This window comes from Phaseolus vulgaris, chromosome 8 (assembly GCF_051622355.1).
Source record: "Phaseolus vulgaris cultivar YP4 chromosome 8, ASM5162235v1, whole genome shotgun sequence".
NCBI classification, from domain to species: Eukaryota; Viridiplantae; Streptophyta; class Magnoliopsida; order Fabales; family Fabaceae; genus Phaseolus; species Phaseolus vulgaris.
The window spans coordinates 15,159,210-15,184,240 of record NC_143505.1 but is presented as its reverse complement, the minus strand read 5'-3'; the positions used below and the strand labels follow the sequence as shown (position 1 = coordinate 15,184,240).

Below are 25,031 nucleotides of genomic sequence, written 5' to 3'. Positions count from 1 at the left end.
AATTCAACAAATCATAATATAATGCATGCATAAACAATAATGTATAAGCAATAAGGATGATAATTTAAACAAAAATAATATACAAGTGTTCAATTAAAAATAGGACCTTGTTAACGATATACTCCCTTCTCCATTGACAAATAAAGTTTCAAAATTGTTTTGTACAAATGCTTCACATTCATGAAAAGTGACATCATTATCTTCTCCCATGTCATATAAGTCTCGTGGCTTTAGATGCACAGGAATGCTCCAATCTTTAGCTAATTCATCCACTGCATAATAAACCATTTGTGCTTCTTTAGCTTGGATGTATGGTTCATCATCATCATTATCACCAATGTGTATCAAACGTGTAAAGTTTACTAGTGTAAATCCAAGATCATCTGTCATAATCCCTCTAGAAGTAGTTGTATTAGCCCACATACATTTGAACAAAGTAACAGAAAATCGACCATTATAGTTTATCTCAATTATGTCTACCAATTTTCCATAATAAGGCACACCCCCAAATTGCATTTGATTGTCGATGCTACTTGCATAACTCCTTGTCCCAAAAGTACCAAATATCCCACTGTTTTGTGTTTTAAGTCCTTCATCTCTCTCCAATGTACGAAACTTGAAGCCATTTACATTGTAAGCATTGTAACGTTTTGCACAATCAATTGGCCCCATAGCTAAGAACTTTAAATCATCTGAGTGAGGTCCATTCAACTCATTTCTTATCTAAAAAAGAGGAAAACATGATCAAAACAATTCTATATATTCAATATAATCAAAAGTCAACAATATAAATTATACATACACGACGAGAAAACCATTCTGCAAATTCTCTATGAACTCTCTTATCTATCACAGAGGATGACCGTGTACGACTTCTTAATTGTCTTCGTATAATGTCTCTAAACTCTCTAAATTAAATAAATAATAATTACATGGTTAGTGTTCAATTGCAGATGAATCATAATAAGTTATAAAGTCAAAGTACTTACTGAAGGAAAGGGTCAACTTGGGCACAATTAGTCAATATATGACGATGTGCTTGTAACTTTTCCTTTGCTGATAAAGAGAAGTAAGTAAAAGACCCAATTGGTTTTCCAACAGGTGGAAACAAAGTGCTTGCACTGGATGATATAGTGTCTGGTTCATCATCAATACGCCTTATTCGATTAAATACAGTCTCAATTTCATTTAAATATCTTGAACAAAAGGTTAAAGACTCTTCAGCCATGTAGCCTTCAGCTATTGAGCCTTCTGGTTGTGCCTTGTTACGCACATAAGATTTCAACTTTCCTAAATATCTCTCAATGGGATACATCCATCTATACTGGACAGGTCCTCCAAGCTTGGCATCTTCCACCAAATGCACAATCAAATGAACCATGACTGTAAAAAATGCAGGAGGAAATAATATCTCCATGTGACATAATGTGAGAACAACTCTATTTTGCAGTTGGTTAAGTTCATCCACTTTTAAAACTTTACTGCATAAGTTTCTAAAAAATGAACACAAATCAATCAAAACATAGCACACTTCCTTAGGGAGTGTCTTTCTCATTGCTAAAGGTAGAAGTTGCTCCATCAAAACATGTGAATCATGACTTTTCAATCCTCCAAGCTTACATTGTTTGACATCAACACATCTACTAATGTTACTTGAGTAGCCATCTGGAACAGTGATGTTCTTTAGTGTTGTCAGAAATGTATGCTTATTTTCTTTTGTCAATGTATATATAGCAGGAAGATATTTATTATTTTCATCAGGCCAAAGATCAGGTCTAACACCCCAATCTTTTAAGTCCTTTCGTGCCTTTAGGTTATCTTTTGATTTTTTTCCTTGGTTCAATAATGTATACACCACATTATCGCATACATTTTTTTCAATGTGCATAACATCTAGATTATGGTGCAATAAATTGTTTACCCAATAAGGAAGTTCAAAAAATATACTTTTTTTTCGCCATTGTAGAGGGCCATCAATAGCTTGGTGATCTCTGCGTTGTCGTTTCCCTAGTTCCTCAACTTCTGGTTCTTTCCCAAATATGATATTGACATTCTCAACTTGTCTTAAGACATCTGTTCCTGATATTGTCAAAGGAGGATTTCTATTTTCCACACTTCCATCAAAATGAATGCGGGCTAATCTGAATTTGTGTCTTGCATTTAACCAACGTCGATGATTCATGAAACAAAATTTACCCTAAATCTTCTTAGGAGTAGTGTCAAAATTACACCTAGGGCAAGCCAACCCAGTATGTGTATTCCACCCAGATAAGGTTCCAAGACCAGGAAAATCACTAATGGTCCACAATATAGCTGCATGCATATTAAACACTTCATTGCTATATGAATCAAAAGTTTTAAGTCCATTGTTCCATAGCTCTTTTAATTCTTCAATTAAAGGCCTTAAATATACATCAATATCATTTCCTTGTGCTCTTTTACCGGGAATGATCATGGAAAGAATGAATGAACTTTGCTTCATACACATCCAAGGAGGAAGATTGTAGGGTATGAGTACAATAGGCCAAGTACTATGACTTGTACTCAAATCACCGAATGGATTGAATCCATCAGCTGCCAAACCAAGTCTAACATTTCGAGCATCTGAAGCAAATTGAGGATTTATTAGATCAAAGTTCTTCCCTGCTTCAGAATCCCTCGGATGCCTTAGTATGCCTTCATTTGTACTTCCTGATGCATGCCATTGCATATGCTCGGCTATTTTAGAAGACATAAACATTCGTTGTAAGCGTGGCTTCAATGGAAAATATCTTAAAACTTTAGCAGAAACTTTCTTTTGCTTTTTCAGAGTACCATCAATAGTCTTGTTCTTCTTTCTTCTTTTCCATCTAGATTCATTACATTTCTTACAAACTTCTTTGTCTTTGTCTTCTCCATAGTACAACATGCAATCATTTGGGCAAGCATCAATTTTGGTGTAATGAAGGCCAAGCTTATTAATGATTTTCTTAGCTTCATAGAAGGAACATGGAATTTTAGCATAATCAAAGGCATCTGCTAACAACTCCAATATCATTGACATTGCCTTGTCAGTCATTCTACATAGACATTTGATGTGGTACAATTTGAGCAAGAAAGAAAGTTTAGAATACTTGCCACATCCTTCATACAAACTTTGTTGCCCATCATGCATAAACTTCAGATACTCAGCAATTTCATCAGGCATCATTTCGCTTGATCTAGTACGCATATCCTCATCATCCTCCACGTTATCATCATAGAAAAAATTTCTGAATGCGTCATTAACCATGACACGCATGGGATCATTACCAGAAACTTTATGCTCATTTGATTGGAAAACTAGAGGTGTTTCAGTCGTATTTTGTACAAAACTTGTCTCGCCATGTAGAAGCCAGAATGTATAACCTTTTGGAAAAGGATGAAGAATCAAGTGCTCATGTGTTGCTTCTCGAGTTTGCCATTTTTTAAGATTGCATTTCGGGCATGGGCAAATTATCTTACCCTCAATGCTCTTATTAGCAAATGCAAAGTCCAAAAATTTATTCAATCCATCCATGTACTGACATGTATTTCGAGGCATGTTAATCCAAGACTTATCCATATCTAAATGGAATTGTTTGATAAAAATAAAGCAAACCTAGCATGAAAGTTAAAAAAAAAACACATGTGTCAACAAGAGTATTAGAATGCGTAAAAGAATAGAAGTGAAATAAGTGTATAAAGTGAAATGCAGCAAGAGTGAATAAGATAGAGTAATTAATCACTATACTTTTCAGATACATTAAGAAAATAACAAAATAAGTGGAAAATGTGGTCATAAATCTATAATAGAGTCCGACCACAACTATTGAATTCATTATTTTCATGCATAAGAATACTAGATTCTCTAGTATAAAAGATTCAAAAATCATCTCAAACCTCTCTGTTTCTTTTCTATTGCAATTTTTAGATTATTATATAACGATTTTTAAATTTTACATATTTTTTATTTCTAAAACGGTATCGTATTGTACTATTCATAATTTTACGTAGTTCCAACTAGTTAAGAAAATGTTATTTGAAGGATTTATTTTGGTAACAAGTGGAGCGGTCTTGCATCTTCTTGTTCTTACTTTTTAATTGCTAAACCCAAGATATGTAGAATTCTAATCGTAAGCAATTTAAAGTGGGGCCACTGGCAACATTTGAACTAGTATCTTCTAATTGTAGTATTATTCTATACTATTGCATTTTCTTTTTGTTTTTATCCCTGTTATTTTGGTTTGTTGTAATAGCTTTCCCTTACCAGAATTAAAACTGAGTAACATTTTAATAATTAAATAATGGTAAAAGGGTTTAATAGAAAGAGATAAGGTTTAGAGAGATAAGGTTCATTGTAACGTATCTTCTAATTGTAGTATTATTCTATACTATTGCATTTTCTTTTTGTTTTTATCCCTGTTATTTTGGTTTGTTGTAATAGCTTTCCCTTACCATAATTAAAAATGAGTAACATTTTAAAAATTAAATAATGGTAAAAGGGTTTAATAGAAAGAGATAAGGTTTAGAGAGAGAACAGTAAGAAATTTCAGGAAAAGGATACTCTCTTAAGAATGTAGGGCCACAAATATTCATAGACTACTTAGAAATGGCAATGGTAGAGCATGATTGAGCGACCTCAATGCTTAAGAAATATTTCAGAGGGATTTGAGCTAGTGGTGGATACCGCAGAGTCATCTCCAGCAATGACAATGTCATTAGCATAAACAAGATAAATGCATAGGCCAAATGGAGAATGGAGGGAGAGGATAAAATGATTAATCTCAAAGCACAGGGAAACTGTTTCTGCTCATACAAAGAGAAATGAAAGATGTAGACAAGGCATGTGTCACCAGACCTAGTAAAACCTCTTATTGCAACTAACTGTGCTAGAAGGCCTTTTTTATGTCTAGATAGTGAAGAGGCCAATCACGAATGATAGTTATATCACATTAAAATTAGGCCAGTAGAAGTGGTGCAAATATCCAAATCTAGTAAAAAAAACTCATAAGAAATGCATTTTAATGTCTCTAAAGAAGCTCAAATATTTAACAGCCAAGTAACCGCTTAAGCCAGCAACATGTTGATAGACATTCAGGGGAAGGCTGATATGCAAACCAAATAACAGTTATCTCACTGCCATTCTATTTAATGCATATAAGGAGTGAAACAGTAAGCAATCTAAAAACCGTGATAAGGTTTTTGATCAAATTAGTAAAGATGAATTTACTGTAAGAATGAGAGGACAAGTAAGAATAGAGTATTAAACAAAGCAGGAACCTTGAGCCTCTGTTTACTGTCCTTGTCCCAGAAATTAAAAGCACCGTCAGATCCGGCAGTAGCAAAAGTGTGATGCACCTGAAAGCCAAGACATAAAATCAGATCTTACACAGAAGAACATTAAATCTACAGCTTGAAAATAAATTAAACTAATTTTGACAAGAATACTCCATAATGCCAGCAGTTCAATTTTTTTAAACAAAACATATCTTTCAGCAGATATACAACAAGGATTTGACAAGAATAACAACAGGAAAACAACAAAAGCATAGATAAGACAGTGGAGGTGACTTGTCCATTTGTCCATGGACCTTGATTTTCCATGGATTGAGAAATTCAAGTGATTGAAACATTAAGAGCTTTGGAAGAATACGCTTTGAGCAGCTTAATCTATCCTTAAACAGACACATAGTATGTCCTATTTAGGACACTAGTCGTGTCCAGGTGTCCCATGCTGGAGTTGGTGTTTCTAAGGTTATGTTAACCTCCGCTAAATAACCTCCACTAAAACCTTTTTTTCTTGTAGTGATTACAACTTAACAATGTCTCTTTCAATAAATTTTCATCCAGTTTGAACTCAAAGTTAGCTTCTACTAAAGATACACGGTCCTATTTATAGTGCAAAATATAATTTAACTAACACGTGAAAAAAGAGGAAGACATAAGAATAATATTTTTCTTTGCATAACAAAATAATCACTAGACAGTTTTGCCAGACAGTCCATGACTTAGTTGAAGCTAAGAGACTAGACGGTCTACTGAGACCATCTACCAAACATGATAGAAGTGTATAACTCATTAGATTGTGTAATAGTATTACTAGGAACCTTGTAGACAAGATTTTTACTAAATCATTCTTCACAAATCTCCATCATGGTTTAAAAAAAAATCTTTTAACCAAGAGTTTTTATCTACCACTAAGCCCATTATAGGCTTCATCACCAATCAATTAGATCAAATCCAAGTAATGAAAGGGTTTGTTGCTTAGCAAAATATTTGTAATCATATAAGAGGAATTATGACCAATTGAGACCTTCATGACTTTTACATATCTTCGTGCAATCTCATCTCTTATAATATACAACTTAACATCAATGTGTTGAGTTATTTCATGGTAGACTTAGTTCTTAGACAATTTTATCGCATTGCTACTATCACAATAGACTATTACAATCTGGTCTTAGACCTTCAAGTCATTGGCTAGACCCTTCAACCACAAGACTTCCCTCATAGCTTCTATCATGGCAATGTACTATACTTCAATGGTTGACAAAGTCACTACTTTATGCATACTAGCCTTCCAAATGATGATAATATTATAAGCAGTGAAAACATAGTCTATGAGAGACTTTTTAGTGTCCAAACGCCTAGCAAAATTTGAGTAAACAAATCCTTCTATGAAAGAATCTCTAGCAGATCTTCTGGCTCCACCATAAACCAATACTCTTCCAAGTGATCCTTTCAAGTAATGAAGAATCCACTTAAGAGCTTTCTAATAAGCTTGCCTAGGATTTGACATGTAACAATGCTTACGATATAAGCTATATCAAGGCGTGTGCAGACCATTGTGCACATAACAAAACCAAAAATACAAGTATATGGAGACCATCCATATAGCATTGTTCCTCCATCGACTTAGAAGATTTTTCATCTCTCAACTTGTAGTGAGATACATAAGGTATGAATATAGGTTTTAAGTTTTTCATCCCAAACTTGTTAAGAATTTTTCTGAGATAGGTCTTTTGAAACAAGTATAAACACTTCAAATCACATGGTCTAGTGATCTCAATCCTTAAGAATCTTCCTAGCAGCTTCAAGGTCCTTCATCTCAAACTCGTTGTTCAACTTAGTTTTTACCTTCTATTACTTGCTGATCCTGCCGGTTGACCTAGCGTAAGAGCGTTGCCTCGTCACGAACCTCCTCACCAGCTTGACTCCACGTGGCTCTCAAGTTCGCACCACAGAAAATCTCTCTGAGAACCTGAAAACACAAGGTGGCGCCTCTGCGGCCGGTGGCGCTCCGACGCTCAAGTCAGTAACAAGAACACCCAAAACTCAGAGAAAATATGCTCTGTAGAATCGTACTGAAGGCACACAACCCTAGCAAAATGAGCCGTAATCCAAAACGTACCTCTGCAAATTCTGTTAAGTTTACCTTTATAGCTAGGTTTCTTCTCTCTCCAGGCCGTTATGCTTTTGGACGCGTGGCTTGCATCCAGCCTTGCACGTGTCGTCATCTGGGCTGAGATAGCAGGTAGCGCCCAGCCCTACACGTGTCATCATCTGAGATAGGATAGCTTGAGCGTCATTTCTCTATTGCATCCAACCTTACACGTGTCATCATCTGGGTTGGAATAACAGGTAGCATCCAACCCTACACGTGTCGTCATCTAGGTTGAGGCAACTTGAGCGTCATTTCTGTGTAGTAACCAGTCGCGCGGCTAAGTCCTCTACTCAAGGAGTAAGCTAGCACGCGACAAGATCTAGAACACCACCCGACAAGGCGAGTATCGGGTGCAGCAAAGTGCACCATCTCTGTGATATCGCTTGTCGCTAATGGCACCCTCCTTATCGCCGCGCCATGCATGTTCTGGCTGAGGAAACCTTGCCATCAACGAATGTCCACTCTGGGAATCCTGTCGCTGATAGGCAAGATGTTCCCTTCAACCCACACGCCCTTCACGCCCTATGTTGGCACAACAATCACCTTACTGAAATTATACGCTTGAACTTAGTCTTCTGAGCCTTCAGTAGCTTCAACTGAGTTTACTGGGAAATCCGGCGATGTGCTCCTCGCGGCGGCGTCAGACCACCTGATCTCCCATTGCCAAACACGTCGATGATAGGTAAACCCGGCGACAACCGACCATGTTCACTACAGAACGCCAGTTCCATGAACCGGCGACTATGCTTACCTCTGAACCATCCATCTTTCTCTTGCCCACGTGTTCCGCTGAGCACGCCCCACATAATCACGTGCTAGACATGTCATCACACCCGATGACCTGGTTGGTACACTTGCTATTGAAATATCATCTACATACAACAACAATACAATGAACTCGCCTTTTGCTACAAACTTGAAGTAGATGCAATTGTCATACTTGTTATGTTCAAAGCTGTTGAAGATGGGAAGCTTTGATGTGCCAAATCCAAGTGAAGCCTGAAGCTAAGTGATGTTTTAGGTTTAGGTTTTGGTTTGGGGTTTAGAATCTTTGTAAGATCAGTTTTGAATCTCAGACAAAGCTCATTTCAATCAGTTTTAAAGATTAAAGTGTTTTTCCATGCAAAGGAAAAAACAACCGATTAAAATGTCGAGATAATTGGTTGTTTGTAACTTAGCTGGCAAAGAAGGTTTTAAAACTGCTTTATAACTGCCAAGAGCATTCAACCGATTAATTCGTTGTTTTAACCGATTAAATGTATGTGCTTGTAACAATTTTTTGAAAATCTGTTTTAAACTGATTTGCTCCAACGTTAGCATTTCAATTGTTATAAATATGGTTTTGTTTCAAACGTTAAAAGATGATGAAAGAGACAAGAGATTGATGAAACAAAAACTTTTGATACTTTGAGTTGAGATTGATTTGAGTGATTACCAAAACTGTTTGTGAAAAGGTTTTTCATCAAGTTTTAGCAAGATTGCTTTGTGCTTTGCTGTCTTTCAAAGAACTGATCAATAAGGTGCTGGTGTATTGTGTTTTACTAGGTGTTTTCTAATCCTATTCATATAACATTCTGTATATTTGTGTAAAATCCTGTAAAGTCAGTGGGATTCTGGCTTGAGGTGGTTGTTGTGTGCGAGGAGGGTGAGAAGACTTTGTGGGATTCAAAGTCACCTCTTTGTGTGTGGTGTTTGTGTAATCTGTGATTGATTGCATAGTGAAAACTCAGTGGTTTGACTGAGGACTGGATGTAGCTCTGTGATTGAGTGAACCAGTATAATCTTTGTGTGTAATTCTCTCTATCTCATCTCTTATTAAACTGTTTGTAATTTCTGTTGTCATAAACAACCGGTTAAAACGCAACTTTAATCGATTGAATTTCTGATTCCAGTTTCTGTTTGACTATTGAATTGGTTTTTTTGAGCTGCTTTTCTGTGTTATTTGTTAAAGCTTCATTCTAAGCAAAGTATTTGTGAAAATAGTTTGAAAACAATTCACCCCCCCTTGTTGTAGCCATCAAACCTAACAAAAACCAATACTTGCAATGAACTCATCAAATCTTCTTCCATTTCCTTGAAGATTGTTTTAGACCACACAAAGATTTATTTAACAAACATAATCTTCTTTGTCTCTTACCTTAAATCCTTCTAGTTGTTTCATATAGATGGTCTCCTCTAAATCTCTATATAGGAACGCAGTCTTAACGTCCATCTATTCTGACTCAAGGTTAAGCTCAACAACCATGACTAACAACATCTGAATGGATTTGTGTTTTACTAAAAACAGAAAACACATCATTATAATAAACTCTTTCTCTCTAAGTAAAGCCTCTAGCCACCAATCTCGCCTTGAATTTTCATTAACCAATTTTTGGAGTACCATTTTTACATTTGTAAATCCATTTACAACTAACCACCCTAAAATCCACAAGCCTAAAACAAGAGTCCACATTTTGTTCAAATGAAGTGACTTCATCTCCTTATTCATGGTGTCTAACCATTGATTCCTCTCCTTACTCGCTAGTGTAGAGGATACGCTAGATGGTTCATTGTCTAACATTTAACTAGCAGCTACTAAGGAGTACGAAATAAGCTTTGTATATATCCATACCTCTCTAGAGCTTTTATCATTCTCCTTATTCTATCTTTATAAAGTATGTAATCATCATATCGTTTATCTGTATTAGAAGCTTCTTGTCTGTCATTTACCAAATCGTCTAGGGAATCATCATGTAAGAACTTAGATGCTTATTTTTTGCCAACTCTACCTTAATGTTATCCTTTTCACAACCATGGCTACTCCCAAACTCACATTTTGAAACTCATGGCTTACAAGCCATTTTAGTTTCATTAAAGATGACGTCCCAACTGATGATACACTTCTTGAATCCTGACTTAAGACACCATAAATAATATCTTTCACACCTTTTGAATATCCTAAACCACGAACTTAGCACCATGTCCATCCATTTTTCGTTGCCTCACGTGAGAATAGATGGCACAACCAAAGATTCTCAAGTTGCCAAGGCTGGGAAAATGTCTTTACCAAATTTCCTCAGCAGTCTTCATTTCCAACTTCAACAACATCCATCTCATTCTTTTAAGAATGGCCCTATTGAACCTCTTAACTAGGTCATTTTGCTGAGAAGTCCCTGCTACTGTTTGATGCCTTGCAACACCATTCTTTTTGCCGAAGTTGTTGAACATTTTTGTACATATGTCAAGACCATTATCAGTTCTGATCTGCTTGACCGTCTTACCAGTTTGGTTCTTGAATAGACGCTTTCAACTCTTGAAATTCTCAAAGGCTTCATCCTTGGTCTTATGAGGATATATCCATAACTTCCTTAAGTAATTATCTAATATTGGAAGGAGATATCTAGCACTAAAGTGTCATGGAGTTGTAGACGATTCCCATAGGTGATGGAAGAGGCCCCAACACCAACCCTTTGAAAGGCCACCAAATATCAAATTGAGGCAATCACTAGAGTTAAGGTCAAAGAGGGGTCAAGAGGACACATTCTACATGTTATAAACTCTAGTGTAGAATAGTTTTTAAATTCTTTTCAAAGTAGCATAGTTTAAATTCTTTTTGTAATTGCATTGAAACATGCTAAGTGGTACCTAGAAGGATAAACCTAAGTTTAATTAGAATTTCCTAATTAAACTAAGGTCGGCCCATACCTAGACATCATGGAGCATAAGTTCTAGACCATTTCATCCATGGAAGGATTCTAGAACTTACCTTCACATGAGCTAAATTTAGGCGCCATTTACACATGTGCCAACCTTGGCTATTGTTTTTACAAGATTAATACATGAGTGAATTGCTGCCAAAATTGTGCCAATATCACTCTTTGCCCAAAAACCTCTAGGTTAGGCTTTTGATCTTCCTAAACCGTCACCTTCCAAGTAGAGTTGGCCTCACCACTCTCAAATCCTACCTATCATGCACCTTCAAGATCACCACCACTCCTAGGAGGACCTTGTTCCACCATCAAACCATGGAGCTTCCGCAAATCCACTCAAAAACTGCAAAGAAGAAGACACAAATCCATCAATAGGTCAACATGGATGTAATTAGGTGTTCTTTTCATTCCCTGTTGTCCCATGTTAAAACAAATTCTTTAGCTTTTTTCTTGGCACAATCAGACACTACAACACCTTCCAAGGTGCACAAATTTTCTTTCTCATACCCTTTGTCACTACCATAAATCCCCTTAACAACTTTAACATCCCCCTTTCACCTTTAAACACATATCCCTTATTCTCAATCTCACTAAGGGATATCAAGTAGCATTTCAAGCTAGGTACAAACCCAACTTCCTCAAGCACTCTATCAATTCCATCATGTAGATGAAACCTAATGGTTCAAACTTTAGTTATCTTACAAGACTTAGTCACCAAGGAGAACTGAACCTCCTTCAAATTTTGTAAACTCTTGGTACTATAAACAATTAGGTGTCCTATGGAATGAGCATATAAAGTCCATTATCACAATCATCAGTACTGCTTGGCACCATGAAGACTTCAAATGATTCATAATTGTCTCTTATAAGAGTTGCTTCACAAAACACAAATGGTCCATAAGTCTGTTGGCTAAACCCAAACTGTTTATCAAGGTTGGTAGCCTTCCTTTGCCTTTTTGGACAAAGCCTTCTGTTGCGTCCTTTCTTATTGTAATGCTAAGATCTAATAGACGATCTATTCCCACCATTCTTCTTCCTCAACTTTGATCTCTTTCTATAACCACTATTATCACTGGTATGAGGTCTACCCCTTGCTACAAGATCATCTCCAACACTAGATGCATTAACTTCAAACATCTCGTTTAGCGCACTTGAGCTTAGAGCAACTTGAGCCTTTTCAAGAGAGAGAGTCTTTCTTCTATATATCAAGGTTTCCTTGAAGTTATTGTGCATTTTAGGCAATGAACACAATTGATCCTCATCATCAATTTGCACATTAATATTTTCTAGATCAAGGATAAACTTGTTGAATTCATCCATCTATTTCTTAATTGTTTTTTCACTACTCATTTTATATGAGTAGAACACCTGCTTTAGATACATAGGGTTCATTAAGGACCTTGTTATATACAAGCTCTCAAGATTTGACCATAGTTCTGTTGTGGTCTTCTACTCCGAGACTTTCCTCAACACATTATCATCTAGGGTAAGAACAAGTACGCTATAAACTTTCCCTAATAACATTTTGTTGTCCTTCTCCACCATAGATGCACCAAGCTTAGATTCACCTTCCAGAGTTTTGATGATGCTTTGATGAACTAGAAGAGCACACATCTTCATTTTTCATAATCTGAAATCGTTCGGACTAATGAATTTCTTAAACCCATACTTTACAGATATCATGATACTTGAATCCATGTTAATCAAATTAGTTTGTGAGGAATTACCTCAGCCAAATTTACTATAGAGCGTCTACCACACAAACAAAACCTTTAATAGAGAACTACAATAACAAACAATAAAAGGTAAACAATAATTGAGGAAGAAGAAGAATTACACACAGAAAGTTAACATGCTTTGATTGAAATATTAACGAACTTAAATCTACATCCATAAAGAATTTCACTATATCACAAAGATTACAACTTAGCAGTTTCTCTCTCAACAAAATCTCACTAAATTTCAACTCAAAGTTAGCTTCTAATGAAGGTAGAAGATCCTATTTATAGTGCACACATTGTTATAACTGACACACATGAAACACCCCTAGAATAAAGAGAAAGACATGTGAAACATGCTTTTTTTACAAAATAAAACAATCACTAGATGATTTCACTAGACAGTCCATGGCTCGGTAGAAGCTAAGAGGCTAGATGGTCTACTAAGATCATATACCAAACATGATAGAAGTTGTATAACACAACATGTATGTTATCCTCTTTAAATCATGAATCAAGATCATATTTTTAACCATCCTATGAATTGTATGTAGAAAAATATAATCAAGGGTGTGTTGGGCATCTCAAGGATCCAACTTTGTTGTTTGATGAAGCCATGTTGAAGACTTGCTGCCTTAAGTGTCTAGATAGTTTAGTTTTTATTTTGTGTGTCTTGATTTATCTTTTTTCTTAAGAAATGATGATGAATCCAAGAACAAATAATTTTTAACTGGTTAAAACGTTGGCTTTAAATTGTTTTCTAAAAAGTTACAATTTTTCAATCTATTATTTTTTAAATCAATTGATTGAAAAATACTTAAAAGTTTTATATTTTTCTAAAATATGTTTCATATCCTGAAAACCATTTTTTAATATGTAAGATAAGAAATGTTTTCAGTTTGAGTACATTTTAAGAAAAATAAGTTTTCATGCATACTACATGTTTAAGTGAAATCAACAGATTGTTTCGATTTTTTAACAATTTGATTTTACTTAATTGCACCTTTTTAATAAAAATTGTTTATGTTAAATTTTTATAAAAGGGTCTGCATTATTTTAGAAAAACCACTCATACAATTTCCAAGTTTATATTTGTGAGAACATTTGTGATAAAAGTTTTTGAAAGAAATAGTTTGAGTTATCTTGGAACAAAATCTTCGTCATTTAGATTGAGGTCTAGGTTGATTCGTTCCCTTCTATTAAAAAAAATGGTTTTCCTTCATACTTTATTGAAAAAAATTAAAAGTTTCTCCTTGAAATTATTGTAATAGTAAGAGGAAATATAATATGAGAGTTATTATTAAAACCCATTAAAGGTAAACCAATCAATCTCTTCTCCTAATTGAGTGGTAATGTGGCTAGAAAAGAAAACTCAAAGTTTTCTTGACATATAGGTATTTACATTGAATCTAGAACCCTCACATGTTCGGATGAATTTGGGTAAGCTCAAAGCTTAACACATGAAGCACACTCGTGTGAAAATCATCAAAAGGTATCTGAATATGAAAGTTTTTGAAAAATATCCGTAAGTGAAAAGAAAGTCACGTGACTTAGGATCATTATTAAAAAAAATTTCCCTCTTCCCACACTTCTCAATCTAAAAAGAAAGAGATTTGGATAAATATATATAAAAAAAAGACTTTGAGAAAACAAAAACATTTACCTAAATCCTCATCATATTTCTTTAAACAACAAAACTAAAATTTATTTTTTTATTCAACAGTTAAAAATATCACCTAATACAATGAAGTTAATGTATGTTCTTAAATGTAAAAAGGGATAAAAATGTTTAAGTGAATATTTTTCATAACAGTCTTTTTATATTTCAAAAAGTAGTTTTAGAGCTTTCTTATTTTATATTTGTGTTTCAAAAAGTACTTTACTAAATCAGAAAAGTGTTATAAAAATTAATTCTCCAACACTTTTTATCTTTTACGTTCTCGAGTATATTTTGCAACATAAGGTTATGGAAATACTTTTAGAATACATTTTATTTTATTTGAACATTCTGAGAAATTAATTTATAGAACATAAAATGAAAATATTATTTTAGAAAGTACCTTTTAAAATGTAAAGAGCGTGTTTTCAGAAAGTACCTGTTCAACACTCTTATGTTTTTCACAGAGTGTACTTTTTGAAAAAAAAAAAAAAGAATCTTAGCATTTCGAAAAGTAATTTCTAGTGCATACTTATTTTTGTAACATTCTATAAAGTACTTTCTAAAATATGACATAAGAAAGATAAATAAAGGTAAATATGTCATGGTGAATAAATGAATTAAAATGAGGTTCGTTAAGCAAAAAAGGGGAGTGAAAATAGTAGGAAACGAAAAGATAACTCATTACAGGACTTTGGTCTAGCCAGAAATGAATTTTAGTAAGCTTTTACTTACTGCATCCCCATTATTACTAACTGAGCCCCAATACGACAAAAAAAGATTTAAATACCTTCCTCCACTGCACTTGCCTCCATTACCGATGGGTAATTGCTATTTGCACCTTCATTCTCCATTGCATTCTTTGAGTGGAAGAAAAAGAAGAGAGATCTCATTTTAGAAAAAGACTGTTCTAAACACTATCGTGTATATTTTGAAAAGTTTATTATGAAAAACTCATTCTAAAATATATTTTATGTGTTACAAAAACTTGTTATGAAAAATAAATTCTAGAAAAATATTTTCAGAAGGTATCATATATGTTCCAAAACATTTATCCTAAAAATGTTGTTTTGGAAAATTCTTTGTAGAATGTATTTCATGATTGAGAAAATTTGCCCTGAAAATTTTATTCTAAAAATTTTGTTTTGAAAACCATATTCTGGAAAGCTTGTTTCAAGAAAAAAAATCCACAATAAAAAATACAGAAGTCACTTTTACTAAAGGCAACATGATAATTTTAAAAATGAGGGTACAATTAGAAATTGTGGGGTAAAACAAATAAAAAAACCATTTAGTAACATGTCCAACTAGTGAAATCAAATTGACTTCATTCTCATCCAAGCCTTGCAAACAACCTTCCAAAGTTTTGTTCATTGGTGCGTTTAGTAATGTTAGATAACAACAATCTAAAAAGAGTTTAATAGTTATATATGAACACTGTAAAATAGTTTAAAATAATTATTGCAATTCATCACAAATATATTTTTTAAATAGTTAAGTTAACAAATTTACCATACGTGATTGAATTATAATATCATACTAGCTTATACAGTTAGTACCTAATTTTTTTTTCTCATCTTAAAATTATGTTTTATCCTTTCTAATAACGAACAATTTGGTAAGCATAAATCACAGTTTGTGTGGATTTGTTATTTTTGTGAGTTAGAGACATTTGTACATTTGTGATTATCTCCTATTAAATTAAGTGTATCCAATATAAAAGATAAGTTTGTTTAATGAAAAGATTGAATCCTAAGAAACTTATATAATAACTAATTCTAGTTATTACTATTTAAGTCAATAAAATATAATTTACATATTTCATATGATATTCAATGCTTTCCTTTTGTTTTGTTTGAAATAGATTTAGGTGGATGAAGAAAGTAAAATATTTAAGAGGATAAATTAATTATTAACTTCATCTTTATATATGTGCTTCATATCTTTTATATATGTTCCAACCCTTAAACAAAACTCAACACCCTTAAACAAAACTCAACGCAAATACAAACAAAAAGATAAAAAACTTGAGCTCACGTATAGACATACAATTTGGATCGTAAACTAAGAGTTACTACTACTACTAAAGCCAGAAAGCTGCACCGTATGCATCTAAAAACTAGTCATCTATTGAACACCCAATTACCAAAGCCTCAGCTCCAACTTATTGCCTTCAAAAACATCGCAGCTGCAACCTCTATTGAACACCCAATAATTCTGGAATCAGGAATCGCATCTACAGCCAACACACGCTTGAATAAGGAATCTGCATTCTGAATTCTTGGTACTGCTCCAGTTCCAATTCCTTCGTTGATGAAGTTTCTCTCAAGGAAAGCAAGCTGGTCTAAAAACACCCAAAACCAGTACAAACCAGCTGTAGCAAAACTGCAATAAGACTCCCCCTAGCAGCACCATAAAGCACCTAAAAAAAACGAAACCATCTCCTAGGCACCATTCAACAGCAACAATGAAGGCCCTTTAACTTATCCTTCATGATCTACCTCAGATTCAAGCCCATTTTTCTTATTCTCTACTTAATACTACTTCCAAAAAGCAAATATTCAGTTCCTCCAGCACATCAAAAGCCTTGCCTTCCATGGACCATCCACGGCTTCCAGCAGAGACATAAAGGCACAAACCTCCTATGATAGATGATGATTTTACTTCTTGCTCGAGAGCTAGTATGACAGACTTTGATCATTAATTGCAGCCTACTATCCATTGGTTAACCACCTTCTGTATTCAACTAAAGTGCTTGGTTCCCCTCAACCAAGGTTACGGAAACCACAGATTAATACCAATGATACAACCTAGCTCAATGAGGGGAACATCAGCTTCATGTTTGAGAATACGTTTCACACCCATTCATCCAAGCATAGGAAATTTCTTGCGCACTTAATAACTTGCGCACTTAATAACGTCACACTGAAGTTATAAGAAAATGATAAAGAAAATATATAGGGAGTTTCTCTTCCCAAATTACAATCTAATTAAGTAGGATACTAATAATGAGATTCTATCATTATTAAATTAATTGCATATAATTGGGTACAATATCGTACAATATTGATAATTATTATTTTCTTAATACTCCCCTCAAGTTGGTAGGTGAAGATCATGAACCCCCAACTTGTGTCGTAGCGTCAAAAACCGTTCCTTGCCCAGTGCCTTCGTAAAAAATATTTGCGAGTTGATACTGTGTCGGTACATATGAAGGACTGATTATCCCAGCTTGTAATTTTTCTCGCACAATGTGACAATCTATCTCAATGTGTTTTGGGGCGTTCATGAAATACTGGGTTTGTTGCTATATGTAATGCCGCTTGATTGTCACGGAAAAATTGAGCTGGCAAGTTACATGACACTTTTAAATCCTGCAACAGATATCGCAACCAAACTATCTCCAAACAAGTATTGACCATCGCGCGGTATTCTGCTTCCGCTGATGATCTTGATAAGTTTGTCTGTTTTTTTTACTTTTATGAGATAATAGAAGAACCAAGAAAAAATGCAATACCAAGATACTGATCTCCGAGTTGTCTGACAACCTCCCCAGTCTGAGTTGCAATAAGCTGTCAATGTCAGATTGTTTTCGGATTACAATAACAATCCTTGTCCTGGTGATCCTTTGATGTACTTTAGGACTTGAATTGCGGCATCCCAATGAGGTTTCCGTGGATCCTGTATATATTGACTTAGGGTCCGAACCGAAAATGCTATGTCAGGCCGAGTAACCATGAGGTATATCAGTCGTCCCACGAGTCGCCTGTATTTGACTGGATCTTTTAATAAGTCACCATCGTCTGGTGTGAGTTTTAGGTATTGTTCCATTGGAAATTTGTCTCGAAGAGCACCTGTGAGTCCCGTATCCTGCAAAATATCAAGCGCATATTTTCTTTGGGACATGTAAATACCAGCTTTAGAACGGGAAAATTCAATCCCTAGAAAATATTTTAGGTCTCCAAGATCTTTAATGCGAAATTGTTGTAATAGACAATCTTTAACACGCTGAATTTCTGTCAAATCATTTCCTGTCAAAAGAATATCATCCACATAAATCAAAAGGGCAGTAAATGATGAGTTATTCTGTCTTGTGAATAGAGAGTAATCTATTTTGGACTGTTGAAATCCTACAAATTTAATCACATGAGAAAATGTTGAAAACCATGTTCGAGATGCTTGTTTGAGACCATAAAGGGATTTGTTGAGTCGACATACAATGTTCTCCCCCTGTCGATGATGCCCGGGTGGCAAGTCCATGTAAATAATTTCATGCAATGTGCCATGTAAGAAGGCATTTTGCACATCTAGATGGTGAGTAAACCAATTTCTGGCTACTGCAATGGTGGGGAGACACCTCAAAGTTGTTAATTTTGCTGTTGGTGAAAAAGTTTCAGAATAGTCGACACCTTCAATCTGAGTGTACCCCTTTGCGACAAGGCGCGCCTTATATCTGTCGACGCTACCATCTGAGTTGTACTTTATTTTATAGACCCATTTGCATCCGATGGGTTTCTGCCCAGCGGGTAATAGTGTCAAGGTCCACGTTTGATTTAGCTGCAAGGCGGAAAACTCTTCGTCCATTGCTTTTTGCCAATTTGGATCAAGGATAGCTTGAGCATAAGTGTGAGGTTCTTTGGTGGCTGTGATGTTAGCAAGATATGCACTATGTGTAGAAGAAAATCGTGAATTAGAAAGAAAATGATGCATAGGATACCTGGTTCCATTCGGCCGGTCTTGGGCAGTGGTCGAATGATTGGCTTAGGATCCCGTTACGTAGTCTTGAAGCCAGGAAGGTAGGGTTGATGTGCGACTGGATCGTCGAACAGGAAGGTCGGTTGGAGAAGGTTTGGTAATGGGTGCTAGACTTCTTGGCATGGGAGAAGAAGGTTGGTCTACTGGAGGTTCAGGTGTATTATGATGAGTAGGAGAAGAAAGTTGGTTTGATGGAGGCTCAGGTGTATTGTGACGAGTAGGAGAAGAATGTTGGTTTGATGGAGGTTCAGGTGCATTGTGATGAGTAAGAGAAGAATGTTGATCGAATGAATGTTGGACAGGAGTGGGTAAGTCAATGTCAATAGTGGGCAAAATACCTTGTAATGGAGATGACATCCTGACTTGTAAAAAAAGTGTCTGCATCTATATCAAATAATTTGTATGCTTTTTTAATGTGAGGATAACCAATGAAGATGCATTTTCGGGCGCGCAGATCAAATTTTTGCTTAGGTGAAACAACAGTTGTGTAACAGAGGCAACCAAAAGTTTTTAGGTGAGAAAGTGAAGGTGGTTGATTATATAGTAGCTCAAAAGGTGATTTATTTTTTAGTAAAGGTGATGACAAACGATTAATGATATATGTGGCGGTTAAAACGCATTCTCCCCAAAATTCTAATGGTAAATTGGACTGAAATAGGAGGGCTCATGCTGTGTTTAAAATGTGTCTATGTTTGCGTTCTACTACTCTGTTTTGTTGAGGAGTGTAGATGCAAGTGCGTTGATATTCAATACCTTTTTTGAGAAAAAAAATCATACATTGAAATAAATTCCAGTTCGTTGTCAACGCGGATGGTTTTAATAGATGCCTGAAATTGATTTTGTGCAAATGTAATGGATGACTCTAAGAGATGTTGGGTTTCAGATTTGTGATTCATAAGAAATAGCCAAATACATCTAGTATAGTCATCGACTATAGTGAGAAAAAAACGTTTTCCAAAATGAGTTGGGGTTTTATGAATACCCCAAATGTCACAATGCAATAGATTAAATGGAGAATGAGATTTTATTGTGCTTAAAGGAAAGGATAGCCTTGTCTGTTTAGCTTTGGGACAAATACTACAATTATTATGAATGAGAATGAGATTTTTACTGATAAGGATAGATAGTAAGGAAGATACAAGTTGTAGACACGCCTGAGAAGGATGTCCGAGGCGCTTGTGCCATAAATCAGGGTCGGTCGATATTTGAGATGTGTGGGCTTGGTTTTGAAGAGGGGACATGTAGTATAAGCCTGCGTGTTGTTTACCTGAGCCAATCATCCTCCCCGTAGCCAAGTTCTGTAAAACGCAACCATGTGGAGTAAAAACGACACAACAATTTACTAAACTGGTTATCTTACTAACGGACATGGGATTTAAATTAAAAGAAGGAACACAAAGAACATCCTTAAGAGTGATTTTGTCATTGAATTTAATTGTGCCCGTAGATGAGATGGGCACAGTTGAACCTGTGGGCAGATTAACATTTGAAATAAATGATGATGAAGTGTGTGTGAAAAGTTGTGAATCAGATGCGATGTGATCCGCTGCTCCGCTATCCAAAATCCATGGTTTCGTAAAAGCAGAATTAGAAGAGGAGTTATGGGCAAGCAGACCTGCAGAGCTAACAAACATGTCACTTTTACCGTTATTGTTGAGCGAGTAAATAGCCTTTGCCAATTGCTGAATTTGCTCGGCACTGAAGTCTTGTACGAGTTTTCTACAGGACTCGTTCCTGATGCCTTCTTTGCCATACATGATCTTTTATTTAGGAGATAAAAATGGAGAGGTTGTCAGGGCACCAAGATCGGTGCTCTAATACCATATAAGAAAATGATAAAAAATGGTAAGAAGAATAAATGTTTCTTATTCTCTTATGTGTATAATTACATCACTTCATTTATAGGAAATATATAGGGAGTTTCTCTCTCCAAATTACAATCTAATTAAGTAGGATACTAATCATGAGATTCTATCATTATTAAATTAATTGCATATAATTGGGTACAATATCGTACAATATTGCATACAATAATTGCATATAATTTGATAATTATTATTTCCTTAATAGAAGTCAACATCCAACAACCATTTCCCATCCCATCTATAGGTTCACACAAAGCTTCAACCACGGTCGTGCTTAGGCCAACTATCCACTATAAAAACAACCCAGGTATGAGGGCCCATAAAAAAGCTGTGAACATCACTTTCTTCCACCCAGCCTCTCAACACACAAGGTAACCAGCGGACCAACAAACTAGCCATCAGCTCCAGCACAACCAACACATCAGTACTGTCAGCACCAGCAGAACAACAAGCCAACAACACCAGCAACCACCAAGTCAGCCAACAACTCCAACCAAGACCAGTGAACCAACACAACCATCACCTCAATGTGATAAGTGGGTCATCAACAACGTACACCAGCCACTTCAGAATTACAGACTACATGGTTTAACTCCAACTGCCGCTTAAGGCCCTTATAAAGCTTTACATATAACCTACTACTATTAGCAAGGCTGATGGGCTGCTACCTCCAGAGTATCTTTGTGCGTCACATATACTACATCAGATCTGCTACACCCCCCAGTCACCCCACTTCTCACTACCTACCTCCTCCAGGACATAGCAACACTGCCCCCCTTCCTGCTCGTTCAAGGCATCTTGATTTCACTTACTGCCGCTTACTTATAGCTACTAATGCAAGGCATTGGATTCAGAATCCACTCTGCAAAGCCATAATTAAAGTTATGTGCCCTATGTTTCATCCATAACCATGATTTAAGATGGGCCTTTTGAAACACTTCTTCTGCGTCTGCAACTCCTTGCTTGAATACAACTGAGTTTCTATGCTCCCATAAACACCGGACTATAGCTGCCCATACCCCTTTCCATACCAGGTTCTGTTTATTACTACTATGCGCCAGGTGAAAGCTCTCAAAGTGAGATATAAGGTCTTTATGTTGGACGAAGAGAATTCCAATCCATTTGAAGCACAAGGACCAAACACGCAATGCATGTGTGCATTCCAAGAAAAGGTGTTGGCAAGACTCTTCCTTAGATTGACATAAAGCGCACACCGTAGTGTTCAACACCACACCTCTCCTACTCAAACACTATCTTGTTGGCATTCTACCCAAGAATACCCTCCACGCTGTTAGCACCACATTTGGGAACGCCTTAATCTTCCATAGGTGCTTGAACACATCAATATTGGGGCTCCTTTCATACTTAGCTAAGCATTCGTAAGCAGAGAACACCGAAAAGCACCATGATTCATCACCTCTCCACACCTGGGTGTCCATCTCTTCCTTAAGTGCATTGGCACTGGAGATGTGCCTACCAAGCTCTATTTCCATCGGTATTTCCCACTCAAATCTAGCACGCCTCCACCTTAAGGTCCATTGCCACGCCGAATCTTCCCACACACCTACCTCTTCCACCTTTTGACCTTGGTTTAACGACAAAGAGTATAATCTAGGGAACATAGTTTTGAGAGTAGAGTTTCCAACCCACATATCCTCCCAGAACCTTACTCTGTCTCCGCTCCCTAGCTTCCATCCAACTTCTTCTTGAAACCACCTTTCTCCTCTTCCCTCCTTACATACCCTCAATAAATCTCTCCACCACCAGGATTGTAGCTTCGCAGATGTTTGGGGGATCTCAAGTTCCGAACCATACTTAGATTCCAAGCACTCCTTCCACCTCCCTTTCTCATTAGAAATACAATGCCATTTCCACTTTGCCAATAGCGCAACATTGAACTTTCGAATGTCTCTGAGACCCAAACCTCCTTCCTCTCTCGATTTACATAAAGTTTTCCAGCTAATCCAAGAGATCGGTCTTTTCTCCTTTCCCCACCCCCACAAAAACCTCCTCTGAATACTGATGATGCTTTTGCATACCACCTCCAGAGCTCTAAACAAGGACATATAATAAAGTGGTATAGCCGTGATAACAGATTTTATAAGACAAATTCTTCCTGCCATAGATAAGAATCTCCCTTTCCACACGTTTAGTCTAGATTTAAGCTTGTTCAACACCGGCTCCCAGAAAATTTTCTTCCTTGGGTTCCCCCCCACTTCCAAACCCAAGTAGGTAAACGGGATACCCATCTGTGCGCAGTTCAAGGTCTTTGTATAACAAACAACATTGTTCCTAGGGACATTTATGCCTACTAGCTTTGACTTATGAAAGTTGATCTTTAATCCTGAGGCTAATTCAAAACCCCTTAGGATAGCTTTCAGAGTCAGCACATTGTTATAGGTATCCTCGCATAAGAACAAGCTATCATCTGCAAACTGTAGGATACTCAGTTCAACCTCCTTTCTTCCAAATTTGATTCCTGATAGGAGGTTGGACTTCACGACTTGTCTTACTAGCACGACGAGACCTTCGACAACCACTATAAATAGGAAGGGGGCTAAGGGATCACCCTGTCTCAACCCTCTTGACGGTTTGAATTCCTCTGTAGGGCTCCCATTGACAAGAACAGACACAGTAGCACTTTCCAAGCATCCTTGAATCCACTTAATCCACTTATTGTGAAACCCCATCCTATGTAACATATCATAGATATGTAACATATCATAGAGGAACACCCATCAGACTGAGTCGTATGCTTTTTCAATCCACTTTAAAGCATAACCCACTCCTCCCACCCCTCATTAGGTCCTCTATCACCTCATTAGCCATTAGAACACTATCTAGAATCCCTCTGTCCTTAAGGAAAGCCGACTGACATTCATCTTTATATATGTTAGAAGGGATAAAATGAGTTGTTTGATTTGTTTAGTCTTTTAACTAAAAAAAAAAGGGTTGAACTATGCTATCCAGCTCTAGCCAAAACATGTTGTGAGTCCTAATTTGCAAATATACAAATATCAGACAAAACACATGAACTTTAAAATGAACAATAAGAAGAACAAATTAAAATTTTTAAACAGATAATTAACATAACAACTTTAAATTTCACAACACAAAACGAATTTAAAATGCACCATATACATAAGAACTTTAAAATCAAAATAGATAATCAGTTACACATAATAACTTTAAAATACATTATACTAAAAAAAAACAACTTTTTAAAATGCACAAAGATAGTTACAATTTTTAAGAATATATTTTCCATTTTTTTTTAAATTGAGAGAATATAATAGACTAGGAAGGTTTGAAGAGATACAATAACAGCTTTAGAAATATTTTTAATGTTAACCTGGTCATAAAAAGTAAGCAAAATGCACGGAAGAACATATTTATTGAAAAAAAAAACCTATCAAAATAAAATGATTGTATAAATACAAGGAAAAAATTGTAAGGATTATATACTAAATTATGTATACATATCATCATGAAAAAATCTACAACAACAAGAATAAAGAGAGAAATAATATTTTATTTTTTTGGGTTGTGAGGAGAGTATTTTGTAAACGCCCGTTTATAATATTTTGGGTTGTGGGTTGTGTTTGATTATTCCACATTTTTTTTATAAATTTGATTATAAAAAATGTGTGTTATTTCCTAATAACTAGTATCAGACTCAAATTGTTTCTACTGTTTATTATTATAAATGATATAAAGTAAATCAAATTTGAGTAGGAGCAATGGTTGCAAAGGAAGAAAATGTGAAAATTGAAAAGTTCGATCACGTGGACTTTAACTTTTGGAAGATCTAAATCGAAAATTATTTGCATTAAAAAAGTTGAATCAACCTCTCATAAAACAAACCAGAGGGTATCTCACAATGACGGAAAATGCTCAAAATTA

At 35.6% G+C, this 25,031-nt stretch overlaps 2 protein-coding genes across 2 annotated transcripts; both read right to left on the bottom strand.

Moving 5' to 3' along the window:
• Positions 1–93: 93 nt before the first annotated feature.
• LOC137824548 (uncharacterized) lies at positions 94–2,017 on the bottom strand. Its single transcript, XM_090294032.1, has 3 exons — positions 990–2,017; positions 803–908; positions 94–723 (listed from the first exon to the last, which is right to left on the bottom strand). The coding sequence occupies exons 1-3, from the start codon at positions 1,886–1,888 to the stop codon at positions 94–96; spliced, it is 1,635 nt and encodes a 544-aa protein (XP_090150158.1). The 5' UTR covers positions 1,889–2,017.
• Positions 2,018–2,125: 108 nt separating this feature from the next.
• On the bottom strand, positions 2,126–3,583 carry LOC137824549 (uncharacterized). The gene has a single exon (XM_068630214.2). The coding sequence runs from the start codon at positions 3,581–3,583 to the stop codon at positions 2,198–2,200; it is 1,386 nt and encodes a 461-aa protein (XP_068486315.1). The 3' UTR covers positions 2,126–2,197.
• Between the last annotated feature and the right edge of the window lie 21,448 nt (positions 3,584–25,031).